The sequence below is a fragment of the Amphiprion ocellaris genome, chromosome 16 (genome assembly GCF_022539595.1).
Source record: "Amphiprion ocellaris isolate individual 3 ecotype Okinawa chromosome 16, ASM2253959v1, whole genome shotgun sequence".
Lineage (NCBI taxonomy): Eukaryota > Metazoa > Chordata > Actinopteri > Pomacentridae > Amphiprion > Amphiprion ocellaris.
The window spans coordinates 25,608,073-25,626,056 of NC_072781.1; the positions used below are offsets into that span (position 1 = coordinate 25,608,073).

Consider the following 17,984-nt stretch of genomic DNA (forward strand, 5'->3'; position numbering starts at 1 on the left):
GTGTTTACCTGACTAAAACTCATTCCAGCGCCCAGAGCCGAGGCAGCAGCCGCCGCTTTCCTCTTTATTACTACCGAGAAAAGTCTGTGATAAACTTTTCATTACCCAAAATACACAGAGGGCTCCCAGAATACACCGAGCTACTGGCACACACGGCCAGCACCTGAAATAAACCCAGAATTACGCTCCGGATACTCTGGATCTAAAAAATAATTGATAAATTAGGCTTCATTAAACGACATAAATTAGCATAAAAACTTTAACAGCGTCATTTAAAATGCACTGGGGCCTGATATAGTGACTCGGTGAACATATGTGTGGACTACAGCAGCCCGTAGAGAAGATGGACTTCACTCTCCTGAATGCCTTCTACAATCACATAGACTGCACCTTTCCTCTAATAGCGAGTGAAGCATGGTGCTGGACACCTGTGCAGCTGCTGTGAAGTGGTGAAAGTGCTGTTGCAGTTTACATGATTTGGCTTCCAGTGTTTGGGACTGTGTAAGTGAGTGTAGCTGTTGTGGTGAGTGGAGGGGCCTCTGTTTCGTAACATGCACCACAACACAGCAGCCAGCTTCTACGCTGACAGCACCTCTTCATACTCTGTCGTTCCTGTGCTGCGACCGACACGCTGCACGGTAAGTCAGAGGGTCTGACTTTGGACCAACAGCCACAATATAGACTCACGTCAGACCACAGAGAGCTGTTTGATCAGGGCTCAGGAGCAGACAGATGTGATGCAGAGTTATACAACTGTAAGTCAGCAGATAACCACAGAGGGAAGAGGGAAGCCGAGGTTTTGCTGAGCGGGGAACCCCTCAAGAGGTCCCTAAACTCCAGGGTGCATTAAAGCACTGATTTTAAATGTCACTCTTTGGTTTCTTAGAACATTTCAAATAAGAAGTGAGACACTGGTGAAATTTTGCTAAAGTCATCTTCCACTTATTGGGCCTTTAGTGTTAAGATGAACTGATTTGGCTGATCTGGTTCTAGCACCCAGCAGCTCTCACGGTTTACCGCTGCAGCGAGCTGGGAGGAAAACTTTGGATTTAGAGGTGCTGTGGCGAAACACTTCATTTGTAGAGAGCCTTTTTATGAAAACATTTTAGATATTGCAGAGGAGATGACAGCAGCAGGCTTTTTATTGTCAACCTGTAAGGCTTGAACCTATGATAATAAGCAACTTTGTTGTAACACCTACCCTATGACAGATGGATACAGCAGGTTATTATATGTTACAGTCAACAGCTGGATATCTACAAGCATTAATTGCGATGAAGTGCACACTGCAGCAGTATGGCTTCACATGCAGTAGTGAGGCTTATTTTGCAATGATAAGGATTATAGTCAAGTAATAAGGGAGCTGCCTGCAGTAGAAATGATGACACTTGCAGCACTAAAGCTGGTGCTGCTGTAACAAGGTGGGCACTGTGGTAATAAGGCCGATTCTGCTGTGATATAGTGCATGCTGCAGTAATAAGGCAGATACTGCAGTAATAAGGTGGATTCTACTGTACACCCAGTGACCAGACGTATTGACGCTGTACATTTCTGTAGCTTCTGAGGCTTTGTCACTGAAAGTGTCAAGCTGTTTTCTCCCTCGATGGCTCGGTGGAAAGAGTGGTGCTCCACGGCATGTAGACACGTCTGCTGACCTAAATCTGCTCTCTTCTTCTGCCTTTTATTTATAGACTTCAGTGTGAGTGTGTGTTAGAGGGAGTCAGTGAGTTTGTGTGTGAATACATTAATGACCAGATATTTGAGATGCACATAGACACACCTTTTGTGCGTATGTGCGTCATTACGGGTTACTACACTGTTCTGTGCGATGGACACATGTAAACTGAAATATCTAAAAGTGTACTGGCCCTTTAATTTGCAGAGTACATTTAATCCCAGAGAATAAGGCACCTGCCAGGTCTCTGCTATGATCGACTCAAAGTGTTCGCTGTACTTTCTGTGCTGAAGTTTGCTCCCTGATTCTACAGATATTCCCAACTGCTGGTTACACCTAGCTGAATAACAAACATGTAAATCCTCCCTGCTGTTGACTTGTCTTTCCTCATACTGAGAGATGTTTGTGATATTTTGTGCAGCCCTGTGCAGTTCTGTCAGTATAGGTTGGGTATACATTAGAAACCATAACCCCTCTAGAAGCTATATGTACCTAATAAACTGGCAGCTGTGTGTAGTTTTATAATGGGCCAGGGAAAAAGCTTTGAAGTCAGTGACTGTTGTTTGTCCTGAACTTTGCACTCCTTTCTTGCTGAGTTTTTCTTTACACTGCTCGTGATGTTAGTGATATGAACTATCACGTATAGGGAATCTCCTCAGTAACTTGAGACCGTGCATCTTGAACCTCAAATACAGCAAGTCGGCTTCAGAAGACCATTCATTTAAGTAAAAAAAAAAAAAAAAAAAAAAGAATAGTAATGCATTAAAAACTTTGAAATAATAAGATATTTCAAGCATCAAGAGGGCCTTTAGATTTGTATTAATTGAAGCGGCGTCACTCATCCAAGTGGTGAAAGCCAACCTGAGCTTGCCATGCTGGCGTTTACACCAGAGCCTCTTTATTAATGGGACGCTGCACGTTGCGCAGTAGGAGCTGTAGTGTTTCGTAACCAGTTCTGTCATTATGTAAGAGATCGTAGTGAATTCCCTGTCTGATACCCAGCTGACCTCTGTCATGTGAGCGTTTATGATCACTATGAGGGAAACCACTCACACACGTTTGTGGCACACGTACGTACATACGCACGTTGTTTGCAGCCGCACAACTGGCTTATTTATTTTGGTTTGGACTCTCCTCTACCATCTGTCCTCTGTTCTCGTTGTTCCACGTAAACCCATAAGAACATGTTTTGAGCAGTTTTAAAATAATTGTGTTTTCTAAATTAGTCATATTGTTTGGGGTCAAATTTATAGAATTTCAGCTCTTTCTTAATTGACATTTTGACAATTTACTGAAGCCCAAAGTAGTCACACTCTAAGCCACATTCTGGCTCAAATTCCTGCTAATAATATAATATTTAAAGCTGACTGTCAGACCACACTTAAAACCACTTGAGATTAAAAAGCAAATTAAATGACCTTCAGTATGTAACTGACCTTTATTCACTATCTCCAGATTTCCTTTCAGTATTTCACCTTTTAAATAACACGTGAAACAAATCTTTATTTTTTAAAATTGTTTTAATTAAGCAATGTGATGGCATCACTTCCATGTTGCAGGTTTTTCAGAGTCTGTTTGAGAGCAGCTGTATGGGAACGACACGCATACTGTATTTTTCTGGTTTGGGACATTTGCCTGTTTTACTGCAGGCCAATGCAAAAGAGAAAGTTCTAGTGGAAAAACCGGCCGTGGTGTGTTGATGAGGATTCTTGACGATTAAGTGTAATAATTGTGGGCGCGTCTTAATGAATGTGTGCAAGGCCTCAGACGTGTCATAAGACCAGTATTACTACATGAGTAGACAGAGCTGTAGTAGTAACAGCTGTAGTTCTTGCAGTGGTAGAAACAACAGTAGTAGTAGTAGCAGCTATCGTCATGGTGTAACTGTATCTTAAGTTGTGTGTGAAAGCGTAGCTGCTATTGAGTGTCGTGGGTCTGGTCAAGCGAGCACTACAACGCACTGTCACTTCCTCTGGGTTTTGTCTGGAATGTGTTTACTGGTTCGACATTGTGTGTATGTGTGTGTGTGAGGGAGAGACACACACACACACACACACACACACACACACACAGTGAGTTGGACAGTGTCGTCCTCATGTGCAGAGCGGGGTGCATTACAGTGAGGAGGAACAGTGGCAGCACAGTTACCACTGAAAGCTGCAAGTGCGCTGCTGCTCGCATGTGAGCACATGCTAAGATTAATGCACGTTGTGCTACCAGCACAGCACAGTGCTGCGTTCATCTACCTGCAGCAGTGGAGTGTGTGTCCATACTTTGTGCATCTAGAGAACCTGAAATAGCCCGACGTGGAGGCGAGGGGGAGGGGTGGATGTGCCGCTCAGGCATGGAAACCAGCGTATCCGGTTACAGGATCATAATATCACTGCAGAGTCCATCCACTAGTACTGCACTACTGCACAACACACACACACACACACACACACACACACACACACACACACACACACATACTCACTACAGCCAGCTACTGGAATACTCAGCCCACATTTCTAATGTGTGTTTGCAGGCACAGTTGGCAGGCTAATACATACTCCCATGCTTGCACACACCTGACCTCACCTCAGAATGCGTAAAACACTTGTCCTTTTGTTTTTTAACCACCATTTTGTGGTTAGATTTACTCTGTGCTTTTCATTCATTCACATTAAATTAGCCCTACTTGTTATTGAAGCTGTTTATGCCACTCTTTTACTCAAAAAGCCCACTTCCTTAAAGGCATCGTCAGGGTTTCATGTAATCTTATTTTACCATACACATAGCCACAAGTATGCCTGTCTATGTCATGTTAAATTTCACTTTCTGATGCAGCTTTATTGTACTTTTTCCTTATCAGTTGCAGTTGATCTTCATCACTTCTTCATAAAGGGGCTAAGCTGTGTGGGCCTGGTTGTATTGACATTTATCGAGGCAGAGCCAGCTGCGGTTGGTTCTTGGTTTTCTATCAGCATCTCTGTTGATATTTTAGGCTGCAGGCAAAACCAGAGAAGTGTTTATTTTCAGAAATGTTCCTTTTCATGGATTAGATCACTGCTGGAAACAACAATTTACGCATTGATTTTCATTTCTTTGGTGTCTTCTCCACAATTTTCAAGATGTTTTTTAGGGCACGAAAAAAGGAGGAAACTGCAAATGGGACGCTTTGCACGACAAGTCTTATTGATTACATTTATTGATGAAGTAATGGTTGGATATTGGACTTGTATTGAAGTGAAGTCTTGTCCAGTTAGCATTATCAGCCCCTGATTTGATGGACATGATCCCGTCTGATTGATACACACTTATTTTGAAATTGATCTCACTATTAGAGACGCTGAATCTGTCATAGATTACTGTTACTGCCACTGTAAGCACTTTTTTTGCTACACACATTGAATGCTCTTCAATCCATGCCACTTTTTGTCAGATTTAAAAGTTATGACCTTTGGGAAAACAAAATTAGTTAAAGTGCTGACCTTCAGAACTGCAGCTTGGTTGTTTCTAGTCACAGCTGGTCACTCCTTTGCTTTTAATGCCTGAAGGGAGCTTCAACTGTATTAATCACATGGAAAATCTTGCGGAAAAGGTAGTTTTAAGAGCCCGCTTTGCGAGACCGTTTACAGTGATCAGCGTTAAGTCACAGTGACCTTGAGCAAAAACCATGGCTCCATTTTGGAGTGCAGAACTCCTCCACTGCTGTGCTTTATCTCCTCCACTCATTTATGATCTGTTTTTCTTCCTCTGGTGTGCTCATATCTAGACATGGCTCATAGAGTGTAGGATGGTTCTGGGCCTGTAAACTTTGACAGTCAGTGGAAGGAGGGGGGAGGGTGTGAGGTAGAGACTGGAAGGAGGATGAAGAAGAAAGATGGAAAAGAGGCAAAATAAAGTGTGAGTGCAGAATAGAAGAGGTGGAGGAGAAGGGAAGGATAATGAAGTGGAATGTAAGGGGTGGGGCACCTCTGGTATGTCAGCCCTGCGCTGTGTGTGTGTGTGTGTGTGTGTGTGTGTGTGTGTGTGTGTGTGTGTGTGTGTGTGTGTGTGTGTGTGTGTGCGCGTGTGTGTGTGTGTCTAAACACCCGCCATGACTCAGTGAGTCAGACATGCGCAGCTGCTTCAGCTCTCAATCACACACCCGCAAACTGCTTTGAAACTATCTCTGTTGCTCTCTGTTTGATTCTGTGTTTCTGTCTCTCTCTGACACTGTCTGATTCGCCATTTTCCTGGAACATCCATAAGCAGCTGCAGTAAATGTAGAGACTCGTGTGTGTTTTAAGAGCTGTTTTTCTATCGTTTCATCTCTTGAGCATTTTACTCATTAGTTGATTCATTTAAACAATTTTCCATCAAAAAGGCAAAATGATCATTTTGTTAAAGCTAATTATATTTTGATAAAGTGTTTGTCATGGAGTGCAGTATAAAATGCAGGCAAAGGTATACATATTGAAATGCCAAACTGTACTTAAACTGAAAACTCCAACATGATGAAACAAAATCGAAACAAGAACTTATTGTATAGCTATAATTAATTATAGAATTAGAAATATAATTCTATATGTAAGTCAGCACTGTACCTCCTAAAGAAATCCATTTTTTAAACCTCCAGAACCTTTTTACTGCTGTTCTGTGCTTGCTGATTTTGACCCTGTCTTAGTTCCTCTGTGTTTATTGCTGTAGTGTCTCTGTTCTGCATGTCCCAGAGATCGTTTGCCAGTCAAACATTTGGTGATGCTGGCAATTGTTCCTCAGATATGCAGTCAGTACTAGATATCGCTTGTGTCATGATGCTTAGGCCAGGGCTAGTTTGTAGCAGCATGTTATAGTGGTTCCACGCTGCCACACTTAAAGGTAGAGTGAAAAGCTGGCTTTTGTAAAGATAGGGTAGATGCAATATTGTCTTAAAATGGGGAAATTGGGACACAGTTTGTCGAAAAGGGCATTCATAGCATTACACTCATCGTTCATATGAAAAGTTAGCAAATTTGAAAGATGAACTGGACAAAGAAGTTCAAATTGAGTGAATTTTCTCACCTATGTACAGCTTCTCAATCACGCCATGAAGTGGGCATGAATGTCAGATAATGTCGTCATAAAGGACTGAACACACACACCCCTGTAGTCCCAAAATCAGAGGCGTTGGGGGTAGAGAGTTTCGAAAGATATCTAATCATCAAACAGGCAGTTTAGACAGAATATACACCCCCTTTATTTAGACATGAACCCAAATCAATTTAAATCACACACACCTTAGTCTGATGTCAGGCCAGCCTTCATAACCTCTAACTCTTCAGTAAGAACTGATGAAAACAGGACATATTTAAAAGTTATGCTAATGTACCAGGCTTAAGTAGAAGTTCTAGTTGATCCAAGCGTGTATGTTACTACGAGGATGCTTTCAATCAGGTATCGAGTGTGGAAATTATTACATTCACTGTTAGCAGGAAAAGAGAAATCCGTGGCTGGGCTCCAGATTGTTTTCTTGCTGCAAAGAGTGTTTTTATGTTGAATTGTAGCCTTCACACTGCCTATTTTAATTAAAGAAGAAGTAAGAAATGATATAACTAAAACATTTATGATCTATGACAAGAACTCTTTGACTCAGGGGTATATATTGTCTACCAGGTGATTATATCTACCTTTTCCATCGCCTGTATTACCTTTTATTTAGGTGAGGTCCTGCCAGTGAACTGACACAGAAATCTATTGGACATAAAGAGTCTTTCAACATAAGATGGCTTTGAGAAGGATTCTTGAAATTTAAATTTTTACATTTCAACATTTTACAGTAAAAAAATAAACCTGGCAGTGCTCTGGCAGACAGTTTATTTTAAACGTATTATTGCCATTTCTGTCCTCTGATTTCCTCATTTCTGATTGACAGAAATATATGGATATGTAGCTTAGAGAAGCTAACAGCAGGCAGTATATTATACTGCAGGATATGTCATAAGCACTTTAATGACAAACTACTATTTGTCAGGCTAGTTCCAGCTTTACATGTAATTAACACCATGTAAGTTTTGTAGGTGCCACTCTTTATTTTGACTGGTGAGCCAGGGTGGCAGCCCATGCAATTCTAACAAGTGAGTTTTAAGGGCTAATAAAAGCTAATTAGGTTGATTATGTCTTGTAGTTGCATGTTCAGCAGCTCTTATTTTGCTAAATGGGCCTGTTGGGTATATGATTAAAGCCACAATTCAACATTATGACAAATAAGCCTCTTTGCAGGAGCTGGTGTGAGAAGATCAATATTGTTATTTGTATGTGTTAGCTTAGAGACACTGCTAATGTAGCTCTGTGCTAAGGTAGAGTTAAAAATACACCTAGCAGCTTCTTACAAGCTAAACAAATTTACATCTGAAGTTTCAACCATACAGAAATCTACACAACAATCCAATAAATCCAAGAATTCCCTATAAGCTTCATTTATCCTTTTCCATGTTTTTTCCCACCTCATTTTGTCTGTCTTTCTGCTGTTTTTTTTAATGTATTTATTGTTATAGTAAGCTACAATAGGAAGCTAATCTGTCTTTTCATTCTATTCACTTTTACTGAGAACCTCATAGATGGCACCATTTTCTACATAATCACTTCATTCAACAGCTGATGTTTTATCATGAAAGAATGGTAAGTTACTTTCATTATGTATAAGGCAACAAAATCAAACGGTCAAGGACTTTTTTTTTTACGTCCCCTAACAACAGTAAAGTGTTAATTTGAAACTGTGTATGTGCAGCCAGTGAACCAACCAGCAGCATTAAAGACGTAATTAGGGTTTAAATGCCTTGCTCAGAGGCAGCTCAGCAGTAGTTTTACTAAAGGGAGTAAAGAATGCTGCTCATTTCCCTCCCACTAGTCTCCAGACCAGTCTCTAACCTACTCCTCTACTTCCTCTTCTCACTTCTCCTCCTCCTCCTCGTCTTCCTCCTCTTCCTTCCTGCCCCCAGCACCACCCCCCTCCCACCTCCTCCTCCTCTCCCCCATCCCGTTCTTTGTCATCTCTTTGGGTGAATTCCCAGCTGACTCTGTTTGTCATGGCAACCAACCAGTCGTGGTGACTGGGCCTGCAGCTCACACTTCCTGTGTGTGTGGATGTGTGTGTGTGTGAGGAGACGCATGCGCAGTATGTGTGTGTGTGTGTGTGTGTGTGTGTGTGTGTGTGTGTGTGTGTGTGTGTGTGTGTGTGTGTGTGTAGACAGCGACTGGCTGCATGAGCCTGTCAGCCTGGATTAAAGTCAAACACACTGCAGCAATGCTTTCTTTCTTTCTTTCTTTCTTTCTTTCTTTCTTTCTTTCTTTCTGTTTCATTTTTCTGCTCTACATTCTGCCTCTCTTGTTTCTGCAAATCCAAAAAATACACTATTAGATCATTTTATTAGACGCAGAGACCTGCTAAACTATTGGAATATATATGTTATCTCTCTCTTTTCTGTACTACTGTATGTTTCTTGCCCCCCCTTCCACTAAGTAACTCAGTGTGCTATTCTAATATGGCAGGAGGAGGGAGAGTGAAGGGGGGTTGGGCTTTAAATCTGGCCTATGATCCTGTGGTACAGCAGGGAACGCTGCTATTACATAACTTAGTATGTGTGTGTCTGTGTGTGTGCTGGACTACAGTGTGCAGCAGTGAAGCTCCCATTGCAGCTGCGTATGGTTTCAATGAATGTTTTTTTTTTTTTCTTCAAATCCCCTGTTGCAGTAAGCTTGTTGTGTTTAAGGAGCTCCTTGAATCACCATGGTTAAGATGCAGGGTTTCAGGCTGAAAACTTCACCGGTGATTATTGCAGTGTTTTAGTGATGGTTTGACGGTGATCATTTTTGGCTGAGATCCAGAAGGGCTCGTGGATTCAATGTTAAAAAATAAATAAAAATGTCAGGTGGGAAGTCTTTGGAAAATCAAAATAGTTTGAGCTTTATTCCAGGCAAAGAAGAAAAGAGCATATATCAAGTTTCACTAATTTAGAAACTCCTTTAACAAATCAGGAAGACAGAACAGTTTTTGGTCATGGAAGTGTTCTGATTTGGTTATGGAAAGGCATGAAAGGTCTGCTGCTGAGAGGAAACACTGTCTTTAAACCGTGACTAGCTGTGGAAGGATATTAGTTTACTAACAACATTTTGGAGAGAGTTGAATTTGAATTGTCATAAAACTCTAACCGCTGCCTTCTGGCATTTTTTGATATACCCAAAGGGGGTACATGAACACCCACAACCTGAATGAGATTTGCTGAAGCGTAGTGCCACCATGACAAATGAGTGGAAGGTGATGTAATTGTTGAGTGGGCCACATGAGGACTATAGTTAATTTTGGAAGACATCAAACTGAAAAAATTTGTTGATGTATCGATTGGGTAGTGGATCGGAAATGAAATGACGGGCAAGAATTTAAATGGTTTCTCAGTTAATAACGTCAAACATTTTGCTGCATTCTTCTTCTAAAAACTTGTCTTACATTTTAATAAAATAAATTTTTTGGAGGGGATTTCTACTATGATTTTTTATAGACAAAAAGAATAATCAGTACAATAATCCATCCATCCATCCATTATCTATACATTAATCCTCATTAGGGCTGTGAAGGGGCTAGAGCCTAACCAAGCTGACTAAAATAATCGTCCAACAATAAACAGATGCAACCCTACATAATTATTGCTGTTGTATATTATTCATTTCTTATGATCTCTTGTCCCCTGGTTTTGTATTTTTCAGATATATGTTCGGTAAAGGTGCGAAACGGAAGCTGGACGAGGATGAAGAGGGGCTGGAAGGCAAAACGCTGGAGGCGTCGGTGGCGGGAGGGGGACTAGGCGTTTCTCCAGAAGGTCTTTCCAAGGTGTCCTACACCCTGCAGCGGCAGACCATCTTCAACATCTCCCTCATGAAGTTGTACAGCCAGCGGCCGCTTGGCGAGCCCAGCCTCGAGCGCCGCGTCCTCATCAACAACATGCTCCGACGCATCCAGGACGAACTCAAGCAGGAAGGCTCCCTGCGGCCGCTGCTCCTTCCGCCCTCACCGCCACCCGACGACCCTATGGATGAGGGTTTCCGTGAGGCACCACCGTCTTTTGGTGTTTTGTCAGCAGCTGCGACTGCACAGGTATCCCAGCCTTCTGCGCTGTTGATGCCGGTGATCGCTCCGCCACCTTCACCCCACCCAATGGTGCCTCCCAACTGCCAGGCATCCCAGGCCTGCCCCAACCGTGTGGAGGCCTGTCTCGCCCCTATGGAAGCCTGTCTCACTCCAGCCTCTTTACTCGAGGAAGATGGTGGAGATTCAGCCTTTTGTGCTCCCTCCCCACCCACTCCTCCTCTGTCACCACCCCCAGCGCAGCCTCCCTTGTCAGCACTTCTGAGCCAGGCGTCCCCCAGTGTCCCTGTGCCTGTCTTATCCAATGACGATTTCCCCTCCACGCTGAGTGACATGGAGTTGGGTCCTCCCACAGCCATAACAAGGACAGCAGCAGCTAATACTACGACCATGACTACCTCCCCAGCTCCCACACCAACCACCCAGCCCCCACTCTTAGCACCCCTCTCCCCATCACCCACAGGCTCACCCAGAGACTGCAGGACCATGGGTGCTAAACCAGAGGCAGCAGGTGTTTTCCTAGTGGAAGGCCGCTGTGCTGAGCTCCGGTCAATGGACACTCTACCCACACTGCCCCCTGGTGGCCTAGTAGACATTTCCTCCTCTCCTCCCTCCTCTTCTTCGCCCTCGGGGTTTCTCTCAGACTTGGCACTGGACGATGTCCTGTTCGCCGATATCGACACGTCCATGTATGACTTTGACCCCTGTACGACAGCGGGGGCTGTGGGCATGACGGCAGGTGGTGGCCTTGCCAAACTGCCACAGGTTGTGACGGCAGATGACCTGCTCAAATCGCTGGCGTCCCCATACAGCGGCCCCACGCCCCAAGTTTCAGCCAATCAGCCTTTCAAAATTGATCTGACAGAACTGGACCACATCATGGAGGTATTGGTGGGTTCGTGACTCGAGGACACCACCACCACCTCAGAAGCAGAGACGGTTAACTCCAGAGAACAGACTGGAATGAAAATTTGGGATTGATTTTCCTGGTCGTTGTTTTTATCTTGCTTAAATTTTTTAAAAATCTTTTCAAAGGTCGGTAATTGTAAACATCGATGGTGATGTCAGTTAGTACTACTATGACAACTACTACTACTACACAACACTGTGCATGCACTGTGCTCGCCTTTCCAAATATGGAAATGAAGTAACCGGGAAACAAAGACACACTTACATTTGTATTTCTATACTTGTGAGGACCTTCATTAACTCCCATCATTTCCTTACCATAAAGGTAAACCTAATCTTTATTCTAATGTTTAACCTGAACCTGAACCTAAGCCTTAACCCTGAAGAGTAACTGTAAATACAAGAAATAAATTTGTCCTCATTCTGGACGGTTTTTTCAATCATTCTATCTTTGTCGGGACACATACTCCTCACAGGTACAGAGATACAAGTGAACACCGATAAACATGACACACACACACTGTATTCATGGCTTTCAGCAGATGAGTGCCTTTCAAAATGACCACTTATTCAATTCCTGTTTTTACAGTATTTTTTTCTAATTCTTTTCATTTTAGCAGCCTAGAGAGGTCACTCTTCATTGTTATTTTTTTTAATTTATTGTATTGTATTAAGCCTATTGTTAAGTAAGGTAATTGCTCATGATCAAATAATAATTATTTAATCTTTATCTTATTACAGATGCTATGTTTTATTGTAAAGCAAGCCTAAAAAGGCTTTTACGAGGAATACATTGTTTTACCAGTGTGCTAGATTACATGTAAGCTTGGCTATATAATTGCGCTTTGGGAGTAGCTCTAAAACACATCGCCAGATTGTTTGTTAAACTCTTTTGGTAGAAGGAGATGTCTGTTCTTGTGTACTTCAAGTCTATTAATTCACTTTGGGACTTTTTCTTTCCCTTCCTTATTGGCAGGCACAAGTAACTGTGCTGGATGTTATTTTACATGAGCTCGGTCATATGAGCTAGTTATCATGATTCAGTTACAGCAGAATTCAAATGAGCTACACCCACGGGAAAGCTTGACGTGTTTACATTGGAAGCAACAGCAGCACTGTCACCGACTCATGGGTCCTAGTTGGATGTAGATGATCTGAAAAATGCAACCTAAGCAGAGGTTTAGGGCTCCACACACATATTTAATTTAACCATACAGGCCTCAAAACAAAACAGCTGTCACTGATTGCAGGGAATGTCATTGTGGCATCAGTGTGACTCCATACATTTCTCAGCAACTTGGGTGACAGACAAATTGCAGTAGGGCATACAGTATTGCACAAACCCTGTATTTGCATAACATTTTGAGTTTGTTTACTTGTGTTTAGAACAGGATCTCAGGGTTCTGCTCACTTCTGTACATTGTGCAGTGCAGTTTTGAGGTTGACCCAACAGCTCATGTATGTTTTAAACACATGCGAGAACAGGAGGGCTGAATCTGTCTCGTAAATAATTTGAACACGGATTTCCACTGAAGGAGGAAACCCAAACCACAGTGTTGACCTGATACTGAAACCATGCAAAAGACTATGTTGTTTCAAAACACTAACCCCCCTTGCAGTTGCCACTGTGCACCATTTTTCGCACAAAAAGTGAAATTTGATGGCAATTTGATGTGCAGTTTGGTGTTAATTATCTTCGGATTCATCACTACACACAACACAGGGCGCTTAACCATTTGATACAGTAATATAAAAAGTATTGATGAGTGCAGCTTTAACGTTGACATCTTAGACACTGTTGTAACTGTTGTGCGCTTTATCCGATAATGACACATATCTTCTACATTTCACTAGCTATTCACAGAAATACATTTCTGCAGATATATCGCAGGGTACATCACTGCTGGCTGTTGATGGTAGATTTTTTCCATCAAAGTCATTAAGAAACCCTAAACCCTTGTGTGTTTGCCAACACAGTTTTGTAGTGGTGTAAAATGGTATGTTAATGGTATTTCTAGCAGCGTCCCAGCTGGTGGAACTTGGTAGTTGTTAATAGGACAGAATGCGTTATCTGAAATCCAGTCAGAGTCAGCTTACTGTGTTAGCCAACAGCAGCAAGGACAGGGTGAATTTAAAACTTGTTCCAGTGGCAGATCATTAGCTTCCCGGTGTGCATTTGACTTCAGCTAGTATGTAAAAGACCTGCTTTTTAACTGAATTCAAAGCAGTGTGAGCCGAGCACATAGCAGCACCAACTAAAACTGTTTGTAGACAACTGTGTCTTTTTTCTTTCACTATGTTTGAATTTTGGAGTGCTTGTTATTTGTCAATGAAGTTATTTATTCATCTTGTTTTTTTCTTTTCTGTGTAAATATATTTATTTTTGATGTGAAGTGAACATTTGGATTGTAAATGTGTGTACAGAATGTGTGGTAGGAATGTACTTCAGATAGGAATGTATCTGAGTGTGGAATTATGGGTGGAAGCCATTTTTTATATACATAGGTAGTTATATTATCTTGTTTATTTGTCTGTTTGTTGCTTTGTTATTGATTTTTTTTTTGTGGGGTGGCGGCCACAACTTTTTACATCTTTTGTACTCTTTTGTTTATCATTTTCCAGTTGAAGGCGAACAGTTCATGCAGCAATACTCAAAAGCCCTGTCTCCAACCTTCAGATGTCAAGACTCCAAAGCCTGTCATAGACGCTTCAATGCCAAATGTAATGTACATAGTATGAACAACATTCGAGCTCCTGACACTTTTTGGATCAGTGTTTGCCACCGAATCGGTTTTAGCGCTGACCGAGTGTGCGGTGATTTGAACTGCAGACATGGACTGACCGCAGTTGAGGCTGATTCCCTCTACGAAGGCTGTATTTTACACAGACCTCAGAGCTGTGCCTTTTTCTATGCAATAGAACACAAACACAGAGAGAGAAACTATCAACTGATCACTGTATTGGGATCCAAAATGTGGACTGTAGAATATATATATATATATATATATATATATATATATATATATATATTAAAAAAATATATAAATAAATGGACAGCTGTCTATGAATTTGAAACAGTCTTACTTTTGTAGTTTTTTATATATATATATATATATATATATATATATATATATATATATATATATAAAAATAATAAACTGTAAAAAGAGCAGATGTCTGTTTTGTGTCTTTCATTTTATCATATGGTTTAGTCTTGCTTCTTGACGTGCATATGTATTAACCTTCATATTTGTATGAGAACTATTTCTAATAACTCCAGTTTGTGCTTTTCATGAATGATGCTCAACAACATCCAGCATCTGACAAAGTGATTTTACCTCATGTCCACTTTTCCAGAGCTTTCAGCCCCTTCTTACCATTGAACCCTGTCACGTGAACGAATTCCTGAGTTGTGCTTAACCCTCCTTTTCATGCCAGAAAATTCCAACTGTTCAGTGATTGTATCTATATTCTGTTGTCTCATGATGCATGAAAGCCCGAAGGATGATGAGAAGAAGGGGAATGCAACCACTCGATTACTCCTGTGTGTGTCTGTGCATGTGTGGAATGGGGCTTTCAAATTGAAGATCCTGGGAGCAGCATATGGGTGAAGAAAAAATCTTGACACAAGGTCAGTTTATGCCCTGTGATAGACTAGTGACCTGCCAGGGTGTCCCTTGCCTTCACCTTAAGTCAGCTGGGACAGACTCCAGCCCCCCTGCGACCCTAGTAAGGATTAAACAGTGTATAGATCATGGATGGATGGATGATGGATGGATGGATGGATGGATGGATGGATGGATGGATGGACGGTGTGTGGAATTCGGCTCATAAGGTTATGTACAGTCTGTGGTGAGGATGGCCATAAAATGTGGCTGAAAGCTGAAAGGGAACTTCAAACTTAACAAACTTAGCTATACATTTAAAATTGTGTATTATGGTGCAGTTGTATGAAGTTTATAAAGTTAGGAATACTGTTTTTAAGAAGGGCTTGTAATACATTTATTCATTCAGAAAAATGATTACTAAGGCATCAAATCGGAAAATCGAATATGTTTATTTTTTTATAGTCAGATTCTTTTTTTTCAAATGTTCATCACCTCGAGGATAATCTTGATTTTTATGCCTCCATGTTAATAACAGCTGAGGCCAAAAGCATTATGTTTTTGGTTTCTCTGTCCATCCTTCTGTTTCATTCAAATGAGCTGGATATCTCTGGAGCAACTGAAGTTTCTTTGATTTTGAAACAAATGTCCACTAGGACTCAAGGATGAACTGATTATATCACTTTGGCCTCACAAGACAAGTTTTTATTGCCATAACTTAAACATGAATACGATGTGTACTGATGACATTAATATGTCATTTCTCTTCAAAAAGTCGAAGATCAAGTCTGGACAGACATGAATGTAGGCTGCAACTGGACTGTTTGGCAGAGACACACAATGATGAGACTGTCGTCCCAACTAGTTCTTTTGCCATACTGACACACTTTTCTGCATGTGGTTTAGGTTCCCTAGACTCTGCAAATGTACATGACTTTCATGACTGATGGGTGATTATAAGGAGATGATCCACATGTTGAATCTCAACAACATAGCTGTTGTATTCATTCAGCCTTTATGGAGAAGATTAATTTTATGAAACCCCTGTATAAATATCAGAAAACCACTAACACTTGAATACAACCTGTTGAAGACACACTGGAGTGGGACCTTTAGTGGTCACATAAACGATAAAAGAATGAGTAGCGTAGTGTAATTCTACCTAAATGCCATTTAAAAGTGTTTTCCTTCATTTCTGTCACCACACACAGAGGAGGAATTTCTTGTATCAAATTGATTTATATTGGAAATGTATGAAAACATCCAATTCAGTTAATGGTTCCATGTTTGTTTAAGGATATATAAGGAACTTCTTCAAACTGGTGTTTTTGCAGTCCACTAAATTCTTCCTGAAGCAAATCTATTGACACAAGGATTATTGCTCAGGATTAAAAAACACAACACGATCATATACAGTAAGCAAATTAATTTTTAACAGCACATTAGCTTTCGTGTTATGAATAGACTATACAAAAGATAGAAAAACCTAGGATCTGAGTCTAAAAAGTGAAGCCAACACTAAGTGCCTTAGCTGCAGTTACCCTCTTTTACCTATTGCAGTGTGAATATTATGCAAAGCATGAGCGGTAGTCTTGAAAACCATCCAGTCAACGAAAATACTTCCCTGAACTAATTCAAACCCGCAGTATCACTATCATACTACTGTGGCAATCAGCTATCATTATGTCTGGGTGTATTCATTGAAACACTGAGACAACGCTGTTACCAGAAGGTCACAAAGAATACAACATAGTCCACTAGTGTCCAGCATACGTCCATCAACTATCTATTTACTGCTTAATCCTCATTGGGGTCATGACGGGGGCTGGAGTCTATCCCAGCCGGGGTCAAGGCAGGGCACACGGTGGACAGGTCACCAGTCTATCACAGGGCTACATATACAGACAAACAATCACGCGCACATTCACACCTAAGGACATTTTAGACTCACCGTGCTTTTAGACTGTTGGAGGACGCCGGCGTATCTGGAGAAAACCCACACAAACCGGGGACCTTGTAGCTGCAAGGCCAAAGTGCTAACCACCAAGTCACTGTGCAGCCCAGTGGCAACCAATCTGTTTGCAAAAAGAAGTGTGACTGTACAGAATTCTATGAGAAAATTACCCTAATTCTCCCTCGGTTTATTACCTCAGTAAACACTTTCCCTCATGACTTCATGGTCTCACATGCTACTTTCAAGTCTCCATGAATCCTGGGTGATATATATTTTGTAAATTAGGTTTCGTTTAGCCTAAAATCGACAATAAAGCAGGATATGCTTTAAAGTGAGGCTACAAATTACTGACAGCTTGATACTGTTGTGTTGCTGTGTATAGAGTCTCTGACCTTATCAATCTCATCCGCGTCTTGCTGTTGCATCCAGTTTTAAAAGATCAGGACGGCCGAATTCCAAACTTGACACTTAGAAATGGTAGTTTACTGGTGGATGACACCACGGTTACAACATCCATCTTTTACATACAGTCTGTGGTTTTATATTGTGTAAGTTGGACACTAATGTCCTTGTTGTCACATCTTGCTAATGTTAAAATGCTAATGTCTGAAGCTATTTTGTAAACAGCTAAAGATAAAATCATACCTGCCCAGTAATACTTGAGCCTTTCACTTTTGGTGCAGATCTCTTGTCTTTTTGTTGCTTTTTTTTTAACAGAGAGGATACTATGGGTCTTCCATTCTGAGCCTAAAAGAG

At 41.3% G+C, this 17,984-nt stretch overlaps 1 protein-coding gene across 3 annotated transcripts in view; it reads left to right on the plus strand.

The window, feature by feature from the left end:
- The window catches only part of sertad2b (SERTA domain containing 2b), a 54,234-nt gene extending 39,578 nt beyond the window's left edge, over nt 1-14,656 (plus strand). For all 3 annotated transcript variants that reach the window (XM_023279404.3, XM_055018702.1, XM_023279403.3), the window contains exon 2: nt 10,382-14,656. In XM_023279404.3, coding sequence (XP_023135172.2) covers nt 10,386-11,663 — 1,278 coding nt within the window. In that variant the 5' untranslated portion in view covers nt 10,382-10,385 and the 3' untranslated portion in view covers nt 11,664-14,656. The remainder of the gene's footprint in view (nt 1-10,381) is intronic.
- Nucleotides 14,657-17,984: the final 3,328 nt, after the last annotated feature.